Raw genomic sequence first — 23,265 nt, forward strand, 5'->3', positions numbered from 1 at the left:
GGAGAAAACATAAAAATAATTCATTATTTATTTATTTTAAACATGTTTAACATAAATTGCATTAAATGTGTAGTGTATGCATTGTCTTCTAATATTAACCACAACATCAAGCTGATTTATCTGAACAGATTAATGAGTGTTATAGTAACCAGTAAGAACAGGAAGAAGAAGAGGAATAAAAACATTGTTACAAGTGTAATAATTAAAGAGTTGATAAAAATAATAAGTAATAATGGAAGTGAGAATGGGGAAATGTGTAAGGTCATTACAGACGTTTTAATATACATTTACAGTATAATAAAGGATAAATATATAGTAACAAACGCTCTGATTAAGGAACTAAATGGTTATGTAAAGAATCTTAATCATTTGCTGATATTACTCCAAAATATCAACAACAAAAATAAAACCAATGTCATTGTTGAAAGAATATATAACTTGGTTTTAAATAACAAAACCTTGTTAGAAAACCTAAATAACGTTAAATTAATCATTTTCTTTATTCTTCTAACCTTTAATCATCTGTACAATGGTGATGAATGTGTAAAAAATATATTGACAAAAAAATTATTTAATTATAACGTAAATGACCGTGAGTTTTACAAAGACCACGAAAATTTCCATAACTTCATCAATTTCGTACTGAATCTAAAGGATTTGACCCTAGTACGTACCTACGTTAACAATGTATTCTTCAGATCAATAGCGTTATCACCATAGAAGTCCTTTACATAAGTGAAGATTTAAGGAATTATATAAAAATTGATGAAAATTTTATTGAGAACTTGAAATATCTAAGCAATGACGTAGTATTATACGTACTTTTGTATAATATAAGCCCAAATCATCATTTGATGATTGATAATGTGAATATAATGTTGCAGAATAATTTGACCAAACCGCAGCTAATTTTAATGCACAAGTTCATGAATTATATAATACACAATGATCTTAGATTGCTGGACGAGAGTTTCATAGCAAATATCAACAACTTGTTGCCAAGAATTACCGACGTGAAACTAGTTAACCTGATATTACTCTACACAATAAAATTCAAAGTTGATATAATTGAAGAAAGTGTAATAAAATGTTTAAATGGAGATAGTATTACAGTAATATTACTCATGTTATTGAATAAGTTTGAATTTGATGATGAATTTTTCCTCAAGATTATAAACGAATTAATGAATAGCGATATCTTTGATGAAGTCAACTGGTCCATTTTACTTCTAATTTTGATAAACAACAATTATTACATCAACACTGTTATGTTTAACATATTTTTACAACACTCAATTAACAATGAGGAGATCAAAAGGGATAAAAGATTTAACGCATTTCTGTCATATATAATAGATATTACAAGATGGCCTCTGGAATCTGTTACTGACTATGTATTTAAGAATGTTTTGGCGCCTAATCTGATAAATTAACGTGTAGACTGATTTTAAAAATTATTCGTTGTTAAATATTAATTTTAAATGGTTGAGGAGGCATTCGTTCCTCTTGAGGTGTGATTTATACAATTTATTTACATCTTCGGTCATTACGTTGTTGGCAACCTCGGGGCCTTTAGAGTTATATAGTATATTTTGTATATAGTTTTCAATGGTGCCTCCTTCATTACCAACAGAACTTTCTTGCCCTTTATCATGCTGTGAGTTATCTTTTGGGGACAAAGTATTAGATTTGTCCTTGGGATTTAAGGTGGTGTTGGTGTTGTTATAGGACTTTGATAAGTTATCTATTAGCATGGTGTATCTCCTTATTTTATTCATTATATCGTTAATATATAACTCATTGTTGTTAAATATGTCAACTGTGCCGTCCTTTGTATTGCTATTGTGATCTGAGTAATTTGGCTGGTTAGATCCCGAGTTGACATGCATAGTGTTGGGAGTGTTTGTGTTGTTGAAACACCATTGGTACAAATTAGTGACGTTGTTATTGACCGAACTTAACGATTTATTATTATTAACGTTGACAATGTTTATTAATTTATTATTGCTGTTGTATTTATTCAGTATATACTTGATATTTACGTTGAAAATGTTATCGACTACTGGGCCTGTTTCAGGTTGCTCTACATTATTGGTGACTGTCGTGTCCTTCGCACTAGTGTCTTTAACTGCGCTGGCAGTGTTATCTTTATCTATTTCTTTAGAGTTAAGTGTTGCGTTATTAGTATTACTGTGTTTATAGTAGTGTTCAGATGAGTTTGTGAACTTGTGTAAGTAGTAACAGTCCTGATTAAAGCACTTTAGACCCTTAAGAAAATAGCTGCAGTACTTGGTGGTCCCGTAAGACGCTCTCAGATATTTATTATCGATCTGCTTTGTATTAATACACTGAATGGCGTAGTTCGCTTCAGATTTCTTCGAGTATGTGATATATGCCGTGTAAGAAGGTATATTCACATTCGAGTATGTGTTGCTCTTGTTTACTACAATATGCTGAATTTTCCCGTACTGGCCAAAATATTCATATCTCTTTAAAATCTCCTTTTTGGCCAACTTTAGTGGTATGCCTACCACATACACCAAATTTCTCTGGATTACTCTTATATCTTTTAATACTTCTATTGATACATTGTTACTATCTACAACTCCTGTATTAGTAGTGGGTGACTGGGAAGAACTTTTATCGGATGAGCTATTATTGACTGAGCTGCCATTGGTAGTGGCGGTAGTTGAATTATTGGAGTTAGCTCCGTTATTAATGTTCAGGTCTGGTTTTTTCTTTCTATTGTTTTTATCGCTTCGCGTGGTGGCGGTGGTATTTGTGTTAATATACTTGAAATTCGACTCATTATAATCTTGCCTGCAGGCAGGGCACTTATTGCCCATGGTATTGCGGATATAATGTAAACACCATAGGCAAACTTGGTATCCGCAATTACATGGGAATAAATTGCGATCGGTTTCATCCAATAATTCCATACATAATGGGCATATCTCATCATCCTCGTTATTGTTAACATTATCATTAACATATTCCAAATCCATCTTATTTGAAAATATAACAATCGAATTTACATTTATAGAAATATTTAAAATGATAAACGAACCTACATTTATTATTATATTTGTAACTTTTGTGGTTGATCATCACACCACATATAATATATTTAAATTTGAGTTTAATTCTTTCTACTTTCTGCCATTTTTGTATTAAATGGAGAATGAATCTAGAATTGAACTAGAAAATCCAGGAGATTACGTAAATGATGATGAAGCTGTAGTAGAATCAGTATGTATGAGCTGCGGCGAGAACGGAACTACGAGAATTTTGGCCAGAAAAATACCTCATTTCAATGGTTACTTTATTTTAAAATATATTATTTTATTTAGATATACTTGTGATGTCATTTGAGTGCAGTTTCTGTGATAATAAAAACAATGAAATTCTAAACATATCAAAATTACAAAACCTCGGAGTCTCTTACAACATTCATGTTAATAATCCAGAAGTAACAACCCTTAATATTTATAATATGATTTAGGGTTTAAATAACCAAATTGTTATCACCAACACATCAGCCGTTAAATTAAGTACTGAAAATTTCCAAAAATCCGCTTAGTTATAGTTATATAGAGACTATTTATTCCAAATTCACACTATAAACTTCAATTTTATATATTTTCATCTTCTATAACAAATTCCCCAAAATAATGTTTAGTTGATTTGGAATTTGAAATACCCAAATTGGATAGAAAGGGTATAGTTACCACAATTGAAGGCCTGCTGACTAACATTATCAACAATTTGACTGATCATATTAGTTCTTTTGAAAGTCTTGGTGTAGATAATGCGGAAACTGACGCTATCCTGAATAAAGAACTCACAAATTCTACTAACGATGTGAGTATAAAAGTGGATGAGAATGTTTATAAATTGGCTGAATATTTACAAAAACTCGATAAAATAAAGAATAGACTGGTTTCATATTCCACAGGATTGGAAGTAAGTGAAATAATTAATTATAAATTAATCTTAGTCTTTTACACTGTTTATTGATGACCCAAGTGGTAACAGTTATGTTGAAAATGATAATAACAAGTTGGAACTAACAGTTAATAAATATGAAAGAACCAATGAGCATTTAGAGGTATTTATAAAGAATTAACATTTAATTTTTACAGAAAATGGGCTATGCATGCCAACCAGAGGATGAAGGTTCACCAGACGATGACAACGAATCAAATGGACCTCACCAGTCGGACCATGAGGATGGTTTAAATGATTTCTTTTTTGTTAATTGCACAAACTGTGGCTTTAAAGGGAAGAACCAAATTTGTGAAATTGGTAAATATTTATACATACTATTCATTAAAAAATCCCCTAAATTACAAATTTATAGCAATACCTGGGTTTGACAAGTGCATAATAATGTCATTCGTGTGTGACAACTGCAACTATAGAACAAATGAACTCAAACCTGGTGGCGGAATTAAGGAATACGGCAAGGTTTGGCACCTTAAAATCAATAGTGTTGACGATATTAAACGGGATATTATTCTGTCAAACACTTGCGAAATCAGCATCAATGAGTTGGAACTGACGATATCCCCAGGTACTACATACTCCATATTGCATTTTTACCACTTCAAAAAAAATGTATTGGATTTTATAGGTTCATTGAGTAGTTTGTTTACTACAATTGAAGGATTAATTAATAAAATAATTGAGAATTTGCACTCAACATTCCCCTTTTTAATAGGTGATTCAAGCCTCAATTCAGACGAAATGAGCCACAACAATGGTGACTCGACACCTTTAGTGAACGGCATGTACATAAATAAAAGCAAAATAAAGTCATTGATAAACAAATTGAAAGAAGTAATTGATTGTAGAAATGGTTCAAAAGAGGGAATCAATATCGCATTTAACGACCCATTGGATAACACATTTATTTTCACATACACCAACAGTAACGCTCAAATTACAAGTGAAGGCATAAAAAACAATATTGATAGTATTATATCCAAGTATAATGTAGTCAACGAGGAAACTAAAGGGTCAGTTGAGGATTGTCCAGATTTTGATAACTTAAATATCGGTAAATCAGCACTCCTGGACGAAAAAATCGTAGTTGATGAAAACTTGTACTATATTAATTATAATAGAACAGATGAACAAAATGAAGAGTTTGGACTAATTTAGTACCTTTAGTACATTATCACGTATTATATATTACAAATACATTATCTTCAACAGTTACTTTCTTCTTCTTTACATCCTTTAAAAACATCTCCAAACCCTTTTCTATTAGGGGCTGTTTATTACTTGAAGGGTCATGAACGTAGATTGCGATAACTGTTCTCCCGTATTTTTTATTCTTTATACCAAACAACCTTTCATTAACGGTCTAATTGGGGGTGAATTAAGGGTAAAATTACGTGAGGAAGAGTTGAAAGTTCCTTAGGGTACTCCACAACCACAATTGCGTCCTTGTTTAATATCTTACAGTTACTTATATACTAAAGATTAGTTAGCAAGTAGATAATTTGTAAAAATACCTCAAGTATTTCAGAGTAAACCACTTCTTCATACGGCGGCGACACAAACATTAAATCAAACTTCTCGTTAATATTGTACAAGTGCGGGCTGCTTATCAACTCCTAAACAATAAGCTTAATTGGGTGATCCTACCATGGAATCACATCTTATAATACGGCATTTATCTTGATAGCCGCACTTTTGTGAATTCAAACTCACGGCCTAAAAATGAGTTAATTTTAAAGAAGTAGTATTGATCAGAGATATTGTATATAATTGTTACTTTAAGGCATTTTAGGGAAATATCAACAAAAGTACACTTTGAAGAGCCGTAGGACAACGATTCTAATCCCAAGGAGCCAGTTCCACAGTACAGGTCAATCACACTGAAGAGATGAGTTATCAAAAAAGAAGTTTTTGGAATGTTTTACAGCAATATTTTATTATCTAAGAAACTTACTTTGTTTCTTTATCTATTGAGAACATGTTTAGACTGTTCAAGTAGTTGAATACGCTTACTTTAACCTAAAACCAGATAGTTTCAAGAAATCAAGTAACACATCTAGATAAAGTACACAGATATTCTAGTTAGTGAGGATCATTGTTAAAAAAGTTACCCTGGACATAACTGGTCTGACGTATATTGGAGGAATACAAAGCTTCCTTCCTCGAATTGCGCCTCCACAGATTCGTAAATTTGAGCAGAACTTGTAGGATCCGTCCTTGGTGACTCCTTGTTCTAAACATTAGAGATTAATTGTGGAATCTTGCCAACTTTTTGGGAATTGTTGTAATTTGTATCTCGTTTTGACATTCTTATTTATTGGTCTGCTGATATTGAGTTTTTGTGTATAATTGAGTTTGTTTTTTCTACTTTTAGGCTGTTTTTCCTCAATGACTTCCTCATGGTTAAAAAACTCGTTACCTTCATCTTCATCTAATAAAACATTTAGTCTACTATTGCACTTGTAAAACGGGACTGTTTTAGTGATATTAGAAATAACAAAACAATGTGCGAGTGAATTCAGTGTATATAATATAATTAGCATTAAATAAAACTCTAAATACTAGTTTGTTTCTACACATCACCCGATACGTGATTCCACAACCTAGGTATAAATAAATAATTAGATGTTAATTTTTTATTTTTTTGTATATATTTATTTCCAAACCAAACCATTTTGAAGGATTCCATTACTTATCTGTAATATTACACATAATATAATGTAGTTACTAGATATTAAATTATAAATTAACAATTATATCCCTCGTTATATCATCCTTGATGTTTCGTAAAGCGTATAAAATTATGTTATCTACCCTGAACTCTTTAATAAAATCCTCCTTTCCTAAATTATCAAAAGAATCTTCATCACAGTTTTTCAAACTATTACAACTTGTATCACCGTACAGCTTATTTATCAGGTCACTAATCAGTCGTTGGTCCTTTTCTTTATTCCTTATGATTAATAATATATTTTTGATTATGTTAACACCACCGTCATCTTCATCTTCCACTTCATAAATCACACTAAAGTCATCGGAAACTGACCCATTACTCGTACTCAATCCTGTCTTTGTAGCATCATTGTAGAAGTTGATAAAGTAGTATGAAATTGAATAAAACAAATCTTTACTATGTTGGTATAAATTACTTAGTATTATATATTCATAACTATAAACCTCCTCATTCATCACATTATCTTCATCACCTTTGATGTATCCCTTTTTGATTTTTTCTTTCACTTCATTCCTTATTTTGATATCCCAATCATTCAACAGTTTCAACAAGATTATATTAATTGTTAACAAGTTATGCTCTGTCATACCACACTCGTAATAACACTTTGGTGAATCAAAAAGTATCTGGATCACGTGAAACTTGACGTAAAATGTAATCTCATTATAATTTTCCTTAACATCGTTTAATAAGTAATTCAAGAACCTATGTCTCGTTTTATAACAGTATTTAAACAACAGCACGTATAACTTGTTATTACTTAACAGTTTATTGTTGATGCAGTATTTTATCAATGAATCAACAACTGGTTTTTCATGAGCACAAAGCCCAGGATATCCATCTCCATCTTTACTATTTTCCATAACAGAATTTATTTGATGAAAATAATATATAAACAAACTTACATACTTAGTTTTATACCTTTTTATCAGTCTCAGTATTGAATCGCGATTTCCATTATTAAAATCAATTGTATTTGGATTTTCATTCACCTGATTATCAAGTTTAGGAATATTCTCATCTCCAATACTATTTTTGTTTTCAGTGGTATTATTTAATGTGTGACATGATATGATTGTTGATAATAATAGTAATATGCTATTATTCAATTTCCAGTTAATCGTGAATTTGCCATCTGTGTTATCATATATTGACTTAATGTTGTTGATTGTGTTGTTCAGTGTTGTTGAGTTGATGTACTTGCTGTGCACACACCTGTAAATGTACCTCAATATATTGATCACAACGTTTACGTTAACACCGTCTATTATTTCCAAAAGCAGGCTTATGATGTTATTGATCATCAGAACCTTGTTTCCCGCATTCTTATTGTTAATCGTCTTTATTATCGTCATAAATATCATGCTTATGTACTCACACCTTATGTTTATATCCATTTCACCCACCTTAACTTCAAACTCCTCAAAGTCGCCAACGAAATTAAGCTTTTCACCCCCAGAAATTGTTTCATTTACTTTAATGTTTGTGTAGTCATTATGTAGCAGTATGTTTACCATGTAGTGTATGTAGAACATCAGTTTATTATTTTCCTCTGTGCAGTTGACTGTGATTTTCGACTTTACAAACCTATCTGCTCCGTTCCTTCCACTCTTAACATCTGAATTTGAAAAATGTTTAACTATCAAACCGTTAATAAAATCTTTAAATAACTTGTTTGCCTCATCTAGTCTCCCACACTCTTTTCTGGTATCTTCACTCTCAACTTCATCTTTTACATGATTTTTTACCTTAACAACGCTGTTGTAGTCTAACACACCTGTACTAGTATTTACATACTTTCTCAAGGTAATACTTAACAAATTGTTAAACTTGTCAATGATCGAGATGTTCCTGATATTGATTATGTAATTGATCACCAGAATGTTAAAGCGGTGCAAATCCATCTCCAATTTCTCCACCATAATCCTTATTAGACTTATCACTTCAAACATTAGCTTGTATATTAAATAGTTTTTCATCTTAGGTTCGTCGTCAACTCCATCCTTATCTCCACTACCAATTCTTTCTCCACTATTTTCTATGTAATATCCTCTGCAGTCCAAGAATACCATGTTATTATTATATGAAATATATTTATTTACCACTTTATTCATTATTGACACCAAATACTTGTATATTTGAACCATCACTTCATTATCAATGCAATTATAATCAATTTCTATGTAGTGATTCAGCAAATTCAAAATCGGCAGTATGTTAACATTGTTGTTAATATATTGGTTTAGGTTCTCGTGATATTGTTTTATTATATTCAATATCGTTTCCAATATGTGTTTTGTTCTAGTTTCATTGATCTTTGTATCAACTCCCATATTTAATGTTCTATTTATATAATTGTTCAGAATATTATTAATCCTTCTATTCCTCATATCTTTGTTGTAATTACTGGCGCATTTCAAATATAATAGTATGTAATATACGTTAACTTCATATTTACTTGTATTTACACTCTGCAACAGGCTTTCGTTTTCCTTGATATAACTCAGCAAAACATCACTGTGGTGATCCTCTTCACCTTCACTTCTATTTAATTTCTCATTGTAAATTCTCTCAATCAACTTCTGCACTTCCAACGTCGTGTTAAACAGCAACAATTTATCGTCAACTTTAACTTCCTTGAACAATGAATACAACTTTTTTAAGAGGCATGAGAATAATGGTTTTATTCCAATTAAGCGTCCACCTTCTATATTTTCATGCAATTTAACAATGAAATTATTTAGTATATTAACCGCTACATCGTTATTTAAGTTATTATACAGTAGTACTAATATTTCTCCTATTACTAACTCTTCCTCATCTTCATTCTCGTTAATCTTGTCATTTTTAACAACTCCACCACACGCCGCTATTCTAATTATTATATTGTTTATTATATTGTTAATCAGGAATATGAAATAATTCTGGTTACACATGTTAACGTTGTAGAGTACACGCGTCAGAAGGAACTTTAACACAAATAGCTGGTTCAATTTCTTTTTAATTGAAATGAACCTTATTATGTTCATCACTATATTGATATTATTATAGTACAGGTTATGGTACAATGTTTTTTTATCCAGTTTATATTTGTCGTCCACAATCACTTCAATCTCATCCGTAGTTTCCGTTCCTGATACCAATATATACTTGTTCAATTCTGGTGCCGAGAATAACTTAGTTCTCAACTTACATTGTCTTTCAGTTTTGGTACTAATTGTTATGTTCTTGAGATTATTTATGAGAATTGTCAGAAGGAAGTTAAGATCTTTAAGTTCAATAATTTCAGCGTTTTCTACTTCTTCTAAAATTTTCCTCAGGTTATATTTACTCAGCACTTCTCTATTCACATCAACTTGTTTATCTAAGCCATTATATTCTTTATAATGGTTTCCATTAACCTCATGCTCCACTATACCTTTATCAATCTTTTTTTCACTCATCTTCATTTGATTAACGTATATAAGTATTTTAATATAATTTGGGATTAAATTAACCAATTGTTCATTTGTGTTAACTATCAACTTTTCCATCATTGTTAACTTATCACTCGTTATCATTCTGTCGTCAACTTCACTCTCAGATACCAACGGAACTCCTTCACACAGCAATTGTTCCAAACTAACCTTATTCGTAACACAACCACTTGTGCTGTACATTATATATTTAAGTCCGTTATGTACCATTATAGTGTATATTACACTTCCATTTTCCAACTTGCTGTAATAGCCATATAGTTTCTCCAAATTTACTGACTCCTTAACTTCACAAATTGTTCCCGGGACAAACTTTCCGTCAATTCTCTTAATTGTCGAGATTAAATACTTTAACAATTTCTTATCATCTATATCATTTGATGATATTAATTTAAACAAGTTTACCAATTTTTCTCTCAAACCTGCTTTATACTGAGCCTCTTCATCAATTGTGTTCACAAAATATGTTACTGCTAATTTATTTATGTTAATCAAATATAGGTGTATCAATTGGACGAGTATATAATTGCTTATATATTTGTTATTATGGTTATTCAATTCATTTATTATTATCTTATAACAATTATTCAATATTTCATTCCACTCTAGTGAAAATTCATGACTAATCAAATTTTCTCCATCCTCAAATTCCTTTGTCGAATGGCTCAAAAATATCAAAATTGACTTTATTATATACAAATAATTAAAATAATTAACCTTTTCGACCAATTTATAACTGTTATTTCTGCTTATTCTTAACAGGGCTGTGTAAACTCTAGCATCAAAATGGTCATATAATAATTCAAGCGCGTATATAAAATTACATGTCACAACTGTTGTGTGTTCATTTGTCAACACATTATTGGATATTATATTATAAAAATACCTTAACAGAGTATATATTGAACTCACATTGCCGGGGCTATATAGGTGGTTTGCTAGTATCACATTCATACATTTGAGTACAATTTCATCCACTTTACTAACAATTCCACCGTTTACCTTGTCATTAGAGTTAGTGCCTGTGCATACTAAAAAATCCAAAACAACATCTGGTGATAAAAATTCGACATTATTTAGTTCTATTTTCTGGTTATTGATGTATGTGTTTATTATTTTATTACAAAGTTTATTTAACTTTAGGGTTCTTATTCCATTTTCCACAATCAGCGATAATGTTATATAGATATTATGGTACAAAGTGATTTGTGCTGTGTTTTGTTGTAATTCGGCCACAACATCACTAACATAGTTGGTTATATAATAGTTAACATTGGGTATAATTAGAAGCAATTTGACAATTTTCTGTTTATAATTTTTGATTTTCAACTTCCTTTCGATTTCACATACGAATTCCACCAAGTAGTATGTTATATACTTCAATATTTCTTCATTCTCAAAATTCAAAGACGCTAGTTTAAAATTTTCTGATTCATTTATATTTCCATCTACATTTTTTATGTTTTTATACTTCGTTTCAAGATATGATTGCAATAAATTTAAATTATTTAAAAATTTTATATCATCTATTGATTTGTATGAAATTAATTCGATTTTAAATTTCCAATTTTCGTCCAATTTACATTTATTAATTAATATATCATATAATACACTTATTCTGGTATTGAAACTATTTATATTACAACTCTTTATATTAAAATTATTTATATCAGATTCTAATTTATCGGTTGAATAACTACACTTTTGTATATTAATCTCACTATTTAATACATTATTATTATTATACATACTCTAACATATTTAAATAAAATTTAATGTTAAAAATTAAAATTGAGATGATTCTTTCTGTGTGATGTTGCCTGATAGATTATTATAATCTTCCAATGATTTAAATCATTTTTATGTTCTTAAATTATAAAATTTCATTTAACTATTTATCATCTTATTAAATAATGAATAGTGATGGTTACATTCCTGTTGATTCCGAGTTTACACTAGGTATTTTTTATTCTTCCTTTAATTTTTTTATAGAAACACCAGATAAACAGACGAATCCACTTGTTATAAAATCTATAGTTTTTGGTGTTATATTACATTTGATAATTCTTCTTTCATACATGTAAATTCCTAATTCTTACTTTCATTTGTAGAATAAAACATAATAAAGACAAAACAAATAAGTCAATCAATATCACGATAGTTTTATTATTATATTTTCTCAAGTTATATACTCTAAGAAGGCTGAACAAGTCCGATCCCGGTGTGATTCCTTCTAATACTGACTTATCTGAATACTTGGAAACTAATACACAGGCCAAGTTAATTGATGTAGATGGTCACAATTTCCTTCAGAAGTGGTGTCGTAAGTCAAACTCTTTTATTCTGATCAATTCTTTTAGAAAAATGTAAAATTTACAAACCTCCTCGCTCCAAACACTGCTATGTGTGTAATCGATGCATACAACGCTTCGATCATCACTGCTATTTGTTCGTTTAATATTATTTCACTTAATAATTTTCAGTTTGTCCAACTGTATCGGACACAACAACTACAAGAATTTTGTTTTCTTCATATTTTTGGTAATGGTCATAAAGGAATACTCATTTGTATTACTATTCAAGATCATAAAAGTAATAACCTATCAACCATTTCTATTCTAAACTTTAACTTATTTTCAGAGCTTGTATAGTAAAGAGTTTAGTTTACTACAAAAGGATATTTATATATTTTTATTCAAAAACCATTTTTTCCTGTAAGTCTACAATATTTCTATCATTTATAACACTATTCTTATAGGTTCATATACACACTATATTTGTTTGCCTGTTCTTTGGCATTTTTTTACATGAACCTTCTAAACAAATATTTAATAATGAAGAATCTCACAACTTATGAATACACATACAAACTCTATAGAAACGGGAAAAATCCGTTTAATAAGGGTATAGATAAATAAATTTAAAAAATTATTCTTAGGGATAATTAGAAATTGCAAATTATTCAGCAAGCTACCATTTTAATTAATTTGTTTTTTGAATTTTATTATATATTATCGAATTTTGAGTTTCAATTCATGTGCGAGTAACCGACTTTTATGATCCTTCCGTATAATTCAGAGTTATGTCTGTTAAAAATGGCATGTTTAGCATCCTCCTCGTCTTCATACTCAACAAAAGCTATTCCTCTGTTCTTATCTAGAAAAAGATTAGTAAATATGAAAGAAGGAATGAATTTATGAATTTGAATATGAATTAAATACCTGTGAATTTATCCTTTGGTATATTTAAATCGGTAATATGGCCGAACTGTGAAAAGGCAGAAAATAGTAAATTAGAATCAACGTCGTCAGCGATTCCTCTAATAAAAATCTTCTTTTTATTTTCCATATTTAAAATAAATATATTAAATTGTAAACATAAGGTTGATTGTTATCTCACCTATTGGGTAACATATCTAATTTTAGAATAATATTTTTAATGAATAATAAATCGCGAAGCTTTCCAAGCATATACAATTTAAACATCAGTTCTAGTGAATCTAATCATGGTGATTCTGATCGCAGCCAAGAGTTTGGAAACGAGGTCAAACCGGCGTTATCTGACTTAATTTCAAGACATACTTTCAGATATGACACAAGAAGACCAATATCGCACAATGCCGAGCTGTATGGCTCAGACTTCTTGGATTCTACACAGGACCACGTCACTGTTGTGTTCAAGTAAGAATACTTTAAATTAATGCCCACTGATTTTCATTCTTCTATTAATATGAGTTTAGCTGGAACTATGGTGGAAACGAGGTGTATTTAGTTGAATATAACGAGGACGAGAATAAGAATACTAGAGTCATTAAGATGATTAAAAGCACTAACTGTTTTACAACCATACAGGAACTACCTAAAAAGCTATTTAAATACCGTTATCTAGGTAATTCACAAAGAAACATAATAATTCTCAGTGGATAACGTTTATCAATACTCTCCAGATGATGCTTGCGTTAGTACAGCCGACGGCGTGATCAACTACATAGATATAACCAATTTTAAATCGACAGACTATACAATTCCTCGACAAAATGAACAAGTAATAATTCCTAGAATGTCTACTTACTAAAAACTGACTAATTAAAGAAAAAAACTTTTACATAAATAAATTAAATTTATTTACACAATTGTTCAGTTTACGACTGGCAAATATGGAAATGAAATGCCTGGATTCAACTACTCATCTATAGAACCTCCGGGTTTTCCAGAAATTTTAAACTACAGGTAACTTCAACTTAATAATCAACTGTTAGATCGCCGGACTTTGATAACCCGGATCGTGTGTATAGTGAAATACATATATTATCTAATCACATTTACGAGGATAAGAGTACAGAATCATTTCTTGGGTATGCAAATTAATTATTTATATTATTCTATGAATTATTTTTCATTAGTTTAATGTGAATTTAGGGGGAAGTACAAAAGTTATATGTCGTTGTATAGATGGGCTAATGAACTCACAAATATACCATCTTCCACAAAGTATATTATTTAAAATTTTCCAAATCCTTATTTCTCATTTTTTTATAGATCAGTGTCATTCATCTACATAACACATAATGATAATTAATATCATCCCCATTCCTAAACGACTATACATATTTTATCTATGTATACTTTAATATAACTCTAATATTATGTTTTTGTTATCTAATAGTTTATATCGACTTTTGAACCTGTTATTATGCCAGTTGTACCCGGCCTATAGAACCTTTTTATTCCTATACAAAAATAACAATTATGCGGTAACAACCAGTCATCCGCCCACAAACAGCGGTAACACAACCACTGATACGACACCTCATACAGCTAGAGAAAGTACTGAATCAGCAGGAACTGATCCAGTCAAGAATGATAGAAGGCTGGGAGAGAGAGAACTGTGTAGGGAAGCAGTAAGTAAGGAATCGTATTTAAAATGCGTTTACACGGCCCATCACTTGTTATATTGGGCCATGTATTTAACAAATTCATACTTTGAAAGTTTGTTGCCATTCCTAAAGCTTTTGCCGTTGTATAAAGAAGCTAAGTTGGTTTTCTTTTTCTGGCTGGGATCAGATCACTTTAAAGGAGCTGGATATTTATACCACACATATTTGCAAAAGTTGTTGTTAAATTTGTCAGATTACTTGACGAATTTTTTCAACACTCGTTTGGACAATGCCACCAGAGAGAACCTTAAACAATTCGTGAACACATATAGATATCAAACTTGAAACTTTATAAAAATACTATTAAATGTAAATCAATTATTTATAATAAAGACTCCATAGATATCTAACAAGCAACCTTATATGAAGTGTAAAATGGTATAATTTATTGAAAGATTAAAAGGTATCAGTGGACTAGGATGCAATAGAGAGTTTAAATTCGTTGTTTATTACAGTCATTTGTAGTTTATTGTCACTTAGCAAAACTAACAGACTTAGGAAGTACTGGGAAGTAACTAACTTGCCCCTACTCTTTGGAAATAATTCATCGAATTTACACACCCCTTTAGTTTGTATGGTTTTCATTATATCATCCGCATATTTATTTGCATCATTCCCTTTAATAACATCGCCATTTATTACTTTGTTACCAAGTTCAGTGGCACTAACTGAATTATTTTTGCCACGAATAACAGTATTGGAAGGTTGTTTGGTATCGAGATCTCTAGAGGTCTTCAATTTATTGTTAAGCTGAAGCATAATTTAAAGTAGAAAAAATTTTAAATTACGTATGAGTTATATTTTTTGATCAGAATCAAGTGTAGTTTGACGTTCCTGTTCCCCTTTACACATTTTTTAATTTTCCTATCCTTCATGATATTTGTTATTTTATCTTCATCTGTGTTATTTACTCTGTTGTATTTGCAAATATCAAGCTTCTGGCTTATAATGTTATTGTTGATGTCAAATTCATATTGACTGTATATGGTTAATCCCATAATAGATTTATTATTGTTATATCCCTAAATAAATAAATTGGGGAATTTTTTGTGTTACATTAATTGGAATTGGAGTCTTGATGGTATTGTTATTGTTATAAGCGATTAATTGTTTTTTCGGTTTATTGCCCTCAACTGTCCTTATGACCGTGGTAACTGTTCTGGTACGTTTCGTTTTACTCTTGGGAATCTTTAATCCACTAGGTAATTGGAGAAGATTTAACTGAAAGAAATTAATTAAAATCTGTCGATGTTAAGCTTACCCTTTGGTCCAGAAGTTTTAAGTCATTTAGTACAATATTGCACTGAATGCTGAGTAATATGTTTACACCTTTTAAATAAATGCCTGAAAATTTATAGTTTAAATAAATTTAAATAACATTTATTGATTAGGTCCTTTTCTTCGTCTATACTACTTATGATTTTTAGTAGGTTGATGTCTTTGACATTATTCTCCGAAATTCCAAAAACTAGTATCAACTTGGCCAATTCTGTATTATTTATCAATTAGTCAGTCATTCATTCATATATTACCTTGGTGCTTCCTTACAACGCTTCTGATGAGTTGATTTTTCATTTCGCTGAAAACTATTTAAATTATTATTTAGTGTAAACAAATTTTTCAATAATTCATTTCTTTTTTCTCCTGAATTATCAATTTTTCTCTTTTAACGATTTTTTTCCTCATTTATTTTCACACATCTCTATATAACTTTCCCTGATGTGTATTTATATCTATTAAATTAGAATAGTTTTATTTTTATAGAGCTCTCTATAGCTCTAATTTACAATAGCTTAGGCCATCTTGTTCTCAAATTCTAGTTTAATTTTAAAAATTAATTATATATATATTATCCATTATATTATTTGTTACAGATTTATATTAATTGTAGTGATTTCCCCTTGTTGATTTGTCCCCAGCCGATTAATCTCCAGTGCTTGTCTACTCTTCTTGAGATCGCCACCTTATCTCCTATCCTCGTGCACACTGGACCAGTTAACTCGAATTTTGCCATGTCCGGTTTAATCCCTGTAACTCTGCCTCCAACTGACGTTGATCCGATATTGACCATTAAAAATTCATTTTTTTTGAGCTTTGACACTTTAACGTTCTTATCGTTATCAGTGACCTTGATACCCAGCAACCTCCTAAAACACTATGGTTTTAATATTTTAATACCTCAGCAAGTAGTACGTAACTTCAATTTCTATAAAGCAGTCTGGTAGTGTGTTAATATATCCTATCACTTGTCCCACTAATCGATCTGCTCTTGTTAATGTTGGATCCATCGTTGTTCCAACTCCAATTAGGCCTCCTGGTATTGCATACTGGAGATTATTCTGCTCCGCAAACAACGATATCACTCTATTATAGTAATTATAAAAGTTTTTGAAGTTATAGCTATATTATGGTTACCTTGATTTGATTGATTTACATGTGATTTGGCCGTTTTGATCTTTGGAAATTATGCCTGGTCTGACTTCAATTTCATCGTTGACTTTCAATACTCCGTAGAGTATACTTCCTCCTGCCACACCGCCCTGTAAATTTTCAATCTCTTCTCCGGGTTTATTCACATCGAATGATCTTATGATTATCATCTGTGGCGGGACGGTAAAGTTGCGTTTCGGGACAGCTATTTGCGTCACCAGATACTCGCTGATGACATCGATGTTGTAGTTCAAAACTGCACTAATTGGTATAATAGGTGCTCCGTCGGCTGCCGTACCTATAAAATTCATTAAAACCCAAAAATTCAAGAATTTACTATAATTATAATAGCATAATATGCGAGAATTATAATACCTGAGATGAACTTTTTGATTTCCTGTTGTCTTAGGAGTGCTTGGGACTCTTTAATAAGCTCGACTTTGTTTTGAAGTATTAGTATATTCTTAAGTCTCATGATCTCAACTGCTGCGAGATGCTCACTGGTTTGGGGCTGAGGGCACGATTCATTACCGGCGATCAGAAGAAGTGCTGCATCCATTACTGCGGCGCCGTTTAACATTGTGGCCATTAATATATCGTGGCCGGGACAATCAACAAATGATACATGTCTGTCAATTTATCAGATTACGTTGACTAGTATAATTATACTCTTGGTATATATATATGCTTATATTAATTACCGTTTTAATTCCATTTTATGTCCACATCCTGGTTTTTCACACAGTGGGTCGTCTATTTTACTACTCCCGTAGGATTTATAGCAGCTTGGCGGCTCATGCTCGGGGTTAGTACATTTATATATCTTAGCATTTGCGTACCTATATAGATGTTACTATATGTATAGTAGAGAATTGTATTACCCTAATTTGATTGTTATATTACGTTCCTTTTCGTGTTTAAAACGCACTGTATGGACTCCAGATAACGCTTTCACGACTGTTGATTTCCCGTGAGCGACATGTCCAATCGTTCCTACACTCAATAATTAATTGAGAAAGTATAAATGGTATTTTGAAATCTAATTATTTAGTTTATAAAATATTGGATGCTTTGTAAATTATTACCTATGTTAATAGTGGCTTGTCTGCTGATAACTTCGGGGGTTAAAGATGTAAGTTTCGCGACATCTAAGGTAGAGAGATCCTAGGATTTGGTTTAAACTGAGGAAAAATACCTGTTTTAGTAAGTGATCTTCGGCGTTTGTGGTCATATTAGCTAAGAAATTGTGGAAGAATCAAACACGATATTATGAGGAAATAAATTTACAAATTGATAATTATCAGACTTTATAGTACTTGAATAATAGTGTAATATTATAAAACAAGTTTTTATTTACCCTGAAACGGTAACAAATTTGGGCAAAAATATTTTTTTATAGATTTTAATTCATCGTGGAGAAGAGGGAACTGCAAAATCAGTTCATATAATGATTACATGATCATAGTTAATATTTTATATGGAATCCAATGATTTATTAGTTTCTAAATAATCTAACAACAATAGATGTGTGGGGAAATAATTCACTGTTAAACAATTGTTTATTTGTTGACTTCTATTGTGTTCTACACCATATAATGCGTTTCACATTCTATATTTTAAATAACATATATTTTTTATATAGTTAGTTTGTTTAATATTTATGGAATTGTGCACAGAATCCTTATTACAAGGATTCCAAAATTTTTTTTATTTTATTATTTTAAAACACTTTAAACTTAATTTTAGATTAATTTTAACACTTATTTTTTATTTGTTATTACATCAGAATATGGCTCTTTTTTCCAAATTTTCCTAATTTCTCCAGTGATTCTATAAATTTTCTCAAAGCCACTGCTTTTCCAAGATCTTTCCTTTTTTCCTATTTAGCAACATTGATTTTATATACAATTTTTATTTATACTTTTATGAAATTTATTTTTACCCATTTTTAAAACAGCTTTCTATTTTAATGTGTAATTAGATTCTAGCTAATATATATAAATGGCCTTAATTATGAAAGTTATTGTACTAGCACTAGTCTCCAAATTCATTTCTGAGTTTTTTACAACTGGTAACATCTTTGCAGTATATGCAGACCAGAGTACAACCACAAAAAAACATTTAACTGGTGGGTTACCTGAAGCAACTTTACCCGGCGAATCAGGAAATGAAGTCGACATTACCACTGAGACCTTGATGGTCCCAAATGAGCCTCTGGTCAAGGTTAAAACTACAGTTGTTCCACCTTTTGAACCGAACCCGCTATTTGCTAAGGAGTTAAATCCAGATGGCTCTAAAAGCGATGTTAAAGTTGAGAGTATTAAGAAAGAGGAAGTAATAACGATTCCAGGATATGAATCTCCAGTCGGATCTAAGAAGAAATCAGTTGTTACTATCACAAATGACATTCCAGTTCCATACTCAAAGTCTGGAGACCAAAAAAAGAAAAGTGTAACCTTTTCAGACGAAGTCGATTTCATTGAACCAGCCATGAAGGGTAAATTCACGACATTCGGTTACACACCAGAGAAAGGCTATACTGAGGATGCTGATGCTGCAAAAATTTACAGGGGTGGTGTGTCAAGTCATCCTGATGATCATTCAGACTATGACGATTCTGACATAGAATATATGGGGACATATCCCGTTCACACGCCAGCTAGTTACGACGGCATGTCCTATGTAAATCCATATGATGTACCCAAATCCAGTGAAACTAAGCTTGATAAACTTTCAAAGGGTGCCAAAAATACCTTTTCAAAAGCAGGGAAAAGCCTGGAGAAAGTGGCAGATAAGACTAAAAATTCTACGATGACGCTAGTAAAAGACTTAAAAGGCAAGGCTAAAGGTTCTAAAGTTCTTATGGAGAAACAATTCACTGCTAAGACTAGTAATCCAACAGGCCAATCAACAGAATACCATATAGAAACGAGTCAATTTAATGGTAAATTCGGGAAGTCACCAAACGGTGTTTCAACAAAAGCGTCTCAAATTCTTAAATATGTAGGGGATAAGACTAAGGAAGGGGTTTCCAGTTTTGCCAATGGTGTAAAAGTAAAGACTGCTGTTGCTTCGAAATATTCCAATGGTAAATTCAATGTAGTAAAGGAGAAGATAAGGGTGTGTGGCCATAAAAACTCAAAAACCCCTTGTAAACTAAGGAAAAACGAAAAGGCTGTAGATCCAAGGACAAAGGGTTCAATGACTATGTATTTTAGGGATAAATATGGTCGTTTATTAAGTGAACATGAAATTAAACACTTGTGATTATCTAAAGATTTATATTAAAATGTAATATAATGTTGCATAGTATTTTATATATTACATATAATATATATATTATTCTATTGGTTTATTAGTAATTTTTAATTGTTTTATTTGGATCAAAAGAGAAAATAAAGTACACTAAAAAAACAATGTGTAAGTTGACACTTTAATTTCTACCATAAAATATAAACATGATGAAATGGGTTTGTTTTGTAATTTAATATTTTTTTCTACATTGTTTTATTTGATTGGCGGTGCCGAATCAGATATTTCTATAAATGCACGTATATATGACATTTGCTTTAAAGCATGTGGAAACACTCCGCCTAACGATGATGTCACAAAAAATGACTTCGATATAATATCAGTTCGCTTATATATCTTAATTATTTTTTCTAGTGCCTTAATGACTGCAAGTCAAGCATCGTAAATTTGGTAATGAAGAAAATTTATGACCCAAATGAGTCGATTAGACTGAAGCGATCTAATACAATTCATGCTTGCAAAAGGTTCAAAAAAAAGTTAAACAAGATTTCCAAGCCTTTTAAAAAGGCTTTGAGACCAAAGGAAAGGGGTACTACATTTTCTTGATATAAATTTAACTTGAATCTAATAATTGAATTTTCTTTCATTTTATTTAAATATACGAATATTTTCAGAAATATTTCACTGGGATCTATTATATAGATAGAAATTTTATGTTTTATATCCACTATTCACTTAGGATGATAAAATTGTTTAAATTTTAACATGAAAATTTTAAAATTTTTGACCTTATCGTTGGTTGTCTTTGGTGTGCGAAATGGGATAACTCAAGACCTTGAGGTATTAAATTTTGAATATATGAACTTTAGGAAATAACGGAGAAAAGTCTAAGGTCCCTTAATAAAGATTTACGCCCTGAAAATAGAAAGCTGTTTCTGTCATTTCTGGGAAATATCTTCAAACCTATAATTCGGGGTATTGCGAATGTGGTATCTCCTCCCGACCCTCCTCCACCGCCGCCTCCGCCACAACCTCAGATTATTTATCAGACAGTACCACCAAAACCAGAACCTAACAAAGAAGTTAAAAAGGAAGAACCTAAAAAGGAAGAGTCTAAAAACACAGAAGTGAAGCCAGAAAAGGATAAAAAAGCAGAAAAGGACGAACATCAAGACGAGGAGGAGGATGACGGAGATGAAGACGAAGAATAGTATAATAAGCATTTATCAAATACTGATATAACATTAAAATTTAATTTTGTGTGATTTTAAATTAAAAATATTCAAAATTATTCTTCATCTGATAACGTTTCCTTAACCACCTACAAGTGTATAGCAGTTATTAAAATACCTCTTCGAGCTTTATTGTAATCTCATAAACATCATCTCCTTTCAGCATATCCTTAACAAAGTAACATTGGACCTTCATTTGCAGCTAAATTCATGTTAAAATTTTATTCAACACTATCCATGTGTATGGTATAGTATACCAACCTGATCTAAAGCACCGATTATAACGCCGCAAAAAATGTTAGAATAGTTCAAATCCTTTAAAGTTTCAGGCAACTCGACGAATTGGTCGAGCGGATTCTCCTGGAAAACTATGTTGTACACCTTATTCTCCTGGTCAACCTCCACAACACTTCCAGATATCCCCAAAAACATCTTAAATCCAACCTAATCCATTATGTTCAAGTGTATATATACAGAAAGTTAGTTATAAAATATATGAGCATGTTCTGGAAATGGGATGGTTATAAAAATTGGTATACCTTTGCGATAACTTCAACTGTGCTTCTAAAATCTGTACATGGAACACAACCCAGCTTTGCTAGTAGTTCGTCTACAAGTTTGCTACCGATATTTTTACCCCTATCAAAATTTGAAAATTATACACAAAAACTAACATCAAAATCAAATGATCGTTAACTGCATCGCTGTGTTCTTTATCACGTACAAGCTGACTTATCATTGAGCCGTAAGTCAGACAAAACAGCTCTGAGTTCTAAAAATGTTAAAATTATAGTATTCTCAATTTACTTACCACTTTATCCATCTTCGCAAATGCGTTTGCACCTAATTTCGAATAATTATCCATTTACATTAAAACAATTTATTTATTATTATGTTAGTAAAATTTTATGGATAAAAGTCGAATTTAATCAATATCACCGACATTGATAATTATCAGGTAATATTGACCTTCTACAACTTTAATCATAAATTTGGGTCAAATTCATTTTTCTTTTAAAATATAAATATAAGTTATTTTTAGTTTTGAATTTATTCATTGTTTTTTTTTCTTTCACTGTATTATATTTGATATTTTTAATTATTATAACTAATATAAATTTTAGAGTCTTCAAATTTCTATATATTATCAAAATTATTTTTTTAACCAAATGTTATTAAATTAATTGAAAATATTTTTAA

The 23,265-nt window shown here is 30.7% G+C and overlaps 14 protein-coding genes across 14 annotated transcripts, besides 6 other annotated features; 7 read left to right on the top strand and 7 right to left on the bottom strand.

Annotated features, from left to right (window-relative positions):
* Nucleotides 1–42: 42 nt before the first annotated feature.
* Nucleotides 43–1,433, top strand: TA21140 (uncharacterized protein; the record flags this gene model as incomplete). Its single annotated transcript, XM_949295.1, has 2 exons — nt 43–666; nt 699–1,433. 2 exons carry the CDS (start codon nt 43–45, stop codon nt 1,431–1,433), a joined length of 1,359 nt encoding a protein of 452 aa, XP_954388.1.
* Nucleotides 1,434–1,454: 21 nt separating this feature from the next.
* Nucleotides 1,455–3,005, bottom strand: TA21145 (uncharacterized protein; the record flags this gene model as incomplete). Its single annotated transcript, XM_949296.1, has 1 exon — nt 1,455–3,005. The coding sequence occupies one exon, from the start codon at nt 3,003–3,005 to the stop codon at nt 1,455–1,457; it is 1,551 nt and encodes a 516-aa protein (XP_954389.1).
* Nucleotides 3,006–3,174: 169 nt separating this feature from the next.
* Nucleotides 3,175–5,163, top strand: TA21150 (zinc-finger protein zpr1, putative; the record flags this gene model as incomplete). The annotated part of the gene is made up of 8 exons (XM_949297.1): nt 3,175–3,316; nt 3,351–3,469; nt 3,503–3,551; nt 3,680–3,963; nt 3,998–4,108; nt 4,143–4,305; nt 4,361–4,573; nt 4,634–5,163. 8 exons carry the CDS (start codon nt 3,175–3,177, stop codon nt 5,161–5,163), a joined length of 1,611 nt encoding a protein of 536 aa, XP_954390.1.
* Nucleotides 5,164–5,179: 16 nt separating this feature from the next.
* TA21155 (uncharacterized protein) lies at nt 5,180–6,694 on the bottom strand (the record flags this gene model as incomplete). Its single annotated transcript, XM_949298.1, has 8 exons — nt 5,180–5,368; nt 5,520–5,621; nt 5,653–5,721; nt 5,783–5,885; nt 5,960–6,024; nt 6,117–6,238; nt 6,275–6,566; nt 6,596–6,694. The coding sequence occupies 8 exons, from the start codon at nt 6,692–6,694 to the stop codon at nt 5,180–5,182; spliced, it is 1,041 nt and encodes a 346-aa protein (XP_954391.1).
* Nucleotides 6,498–6,566: a sequence feature (1 probable transmembrane helix predicted for TA21155 by TMHMM2.0 at aa 34-56).
* Nucleotides 6,695–6,744: 50 nt separating the features above from the next.
* TA21160 (uncharacterized protein) lies at nt 6,745–11,974 on the bottom strand (the record flags this gene model as incomplete). Its single annotated transcript, XM_949299.1, has 4 exons — nt 6,745–8,357; nt 8,388–10,899; nt 10,933–11,935; nt 11,967–11,974. The coding sequence occupies 4 exons, from the start codon at nt 11,972–11,974 to the stop codon at nt 6,745–6,747; spliced, it is 5,136 nt and encodes a 1,711-aa protein (XP_954392.1).
* A 154-nt stretch (nt 11,975–12,128) lies between these two features.
* On the top strand, nt 12,129–12,837 carry TA21165 (uncharacterized protein; the record flags this gene model as incomplete). The annotated part of the gene is made up of 4 exons (XM_949300.1): nt 12,129–12,174; nt 12,208–12,295; nt 12,327–12,581; nt 12,699–12,837. The coding sequence occupies 4 exons, from the start codon at nt 12,129–12,131 to the stop codon at nt 12,835–12,837; spliced, it is 528 nt and encodes a 175-aa protein (XP_954393.1).
* Nucleotides 12,231–12,295: a sequence feature (2 probable transmembrane helices predicted for TA21165 by TMHMM2.0 at aa 24-46 and 143-165).
* Nucleotides 12,327–12,330: a sequence feature (2 probable transmembrane helices predicted for TA21165 by TMHMM2.0 at aa 24-46 and 143-165).
* Nucleotides 12,736–12,804: a sequence feature (2 probable transmembrane helices predicted for TA21165 by TMHMM2.0 at aa 24-46 and 143-165).
* A 406-nt stretch (nt 12,838–13,243) lies between the features above and the next one.
* On the bottom strand, nt 13,244–13,563 carry TA21175 (rna-binding protein, putative; the record flags this gene model as incomplete). The annotated part of the gene is made up of 2 exons (XM_949301.1): nt 13,244–13,371; nt 13,437–13,563. The coding sequence occupies 2 exons, from the start codon at nt 13,561–13,563 to the stop codon at nt 13,244–13,246; spliced, it is 255 nt and encodes an 84-aa protein (XP_954394.1).
* Nucleotides 13,564–13,653: 90 nt separating this feature from the next.
* Nucleotides 13,654–15,436, top strand: TA21180 (uncharacterized protein; the record flags this gene model as incomplete). Its single annotated transcript, XM_949302.1, has 7 exons — nt 13,654–13,895; nt 13,955–14,103; nt 14,135–14,259; nt 14,356–14,444; nt 14,474–14,569; nt 14,634–14,705; nt 14,881–15,436. The coding sequence occupies 7 exons, from the start codon at nt 13,654–13,656 to the stop codon at nt 15,434–15,436; spliced, it is 1,329 nt and encodes a 442-aa protein (XP_954395.1).
* A 129-nt stretch (nt 15,437–15,565) lies between these two features.
* TA21185 (uncharacterized protein) lies at nt 15,566–16,149 on the bottom strand (the record flags this gene model as incomplete). The annotated part of the gene is made up of 2 exons (XM_949303.1): nt 15,566–15,901; nt 15,940–16,149. The coding sequence occupies 2 exons, from the start codon at nt 16,147–16,149 to the stop codon at nt 15,566–15,568; spliced, it is 546 nt and encodes a 181-aa protein (XP_954396.1).
* Nucleotides 16,150–17,027: 878 nt separating this feature from the next.
* Nucleotides 17,028–18,812, bottom strand: TA21190 (eukaryotic translation initiation factor 2 gamma subunit, putative; the record flags this gene model as incomplete). Its single annotated transcript, XM_949304.1, has 8 exons — nt 17,028–17,298; nt 17,330–17,515; nt 17,567–17,879; nt 17,957–18,210; nt 18,283–18,420; nt 18,463–18,574; nt 18,667–18,745; nt 18,777–18,812. 8 exons carry the CDS (start codon nt 18,810–18,812, stop codon nt 17,028–17,030), a joined length of 1,389 nt encoding a protein of 462 aa, XP_954397.1.
* A 770-nt stretch (nt 18,813–19,582) lies between these two features.
* On the top strand, nt 19,583–20,848 carry TA21195 (uncharacterized protein; the record flags this gene model as incomplete). The annotated part of the gene is made up of 1 exon (XM_949305.1): nt 19,583–20,848. The coding sequence occupies one exon, from the start codon at nt 19,583–19,585 to the stop codon at nt 20,846–20,848; it is 1,266 nt and encodes a 421-aa protein (XP_954398.1).
* Nucleotides 20,849–20,880: 32 nt separating this feature from the next.
* Nucleotides 20,881–21,439, top strand: TA21200 (uncharacterized protein; the record flags this gene model as incomplete). The annotated part of the gene is made up of 3 exons (XM_949306.1): nt 20,881–20,890; nt 21,007–21,215; nt 21,248–21,439. The coding sequence occupies 3 exons, from the start codon at nt 20,881–20,883 to the stop codon at nt 21,437–21,439; spliced, it is 411 nt and encodes a 136-aa protein (XP_954399.1).
* Nucleotides 21,054–21,107: a sequence feature (1 probable transmembrane helix predicted for TA21200 by TMHMM2.0 at aa 20-37).
* Nucleotides 21,440–21,598: 159 nt separating the features above from the next.
* Nucleotides 21,599–21,661: a sequence feature (Signal peptide predicted for TA21205 by SignalP 2.0 HMM (Signal peptide probability 0.978, signal anchor probability 0.000) with cleavage site probability 0.412 between residues 21 and 22).
* Nucleotides 21,599–22,044, top strand: TA21205 (uncharacterized protein; the record flags this gene model as incomplete). The annotated part of the gene is made up of 2 exons (XM_949307.1): nt 21,599–21,673; nt 21,703–22,044. The coding sequence occupies 2 exons, from the start codon at nt 21,599–21,601 to the stop codon at nt 22,042–22,044; spliced, it is 417 nt and encodes a 138-aa protein (XP_954400.1).
* Nucleotides 22,045–22,174: 130 nt separating this feature from the next.
* On the bottom strand, nt 22,175–22,930 carry TA21210 (bet3 transport protein, putative; the record flags this gene model as incomplete). Its single annotated transcript, XM_949308.1, has 5 exons — nt 22,175–22,267; nt 22,327–22,509; nt 22,605–22,704; nt 22,740–22,837; nt 22,877–22,930. The coding sequence occupies 5 exons, from the start codon at nt 22,928–22,930 to the stop codon at nt 22,175–22,177; spliced, it is 528 nt and encodes a 175-aa protein (XP_954401.1).
* Between the last annotated feature and the right edge of the window lie 335 nt (nt 22,931–23,265).

This window comes from Theileria annulata, chromosome 1, assembly GCF_000003225.4.
Source record: "Theileria annulata chromosome 1, complete sequence, *** SEQUENCING IN PROGRESS ***".
NCBI lineage: Eukaryota > Apicomplexa > Aconoidasida > Piroplasmida > Theileriidae > Theileria > Theileria annulata.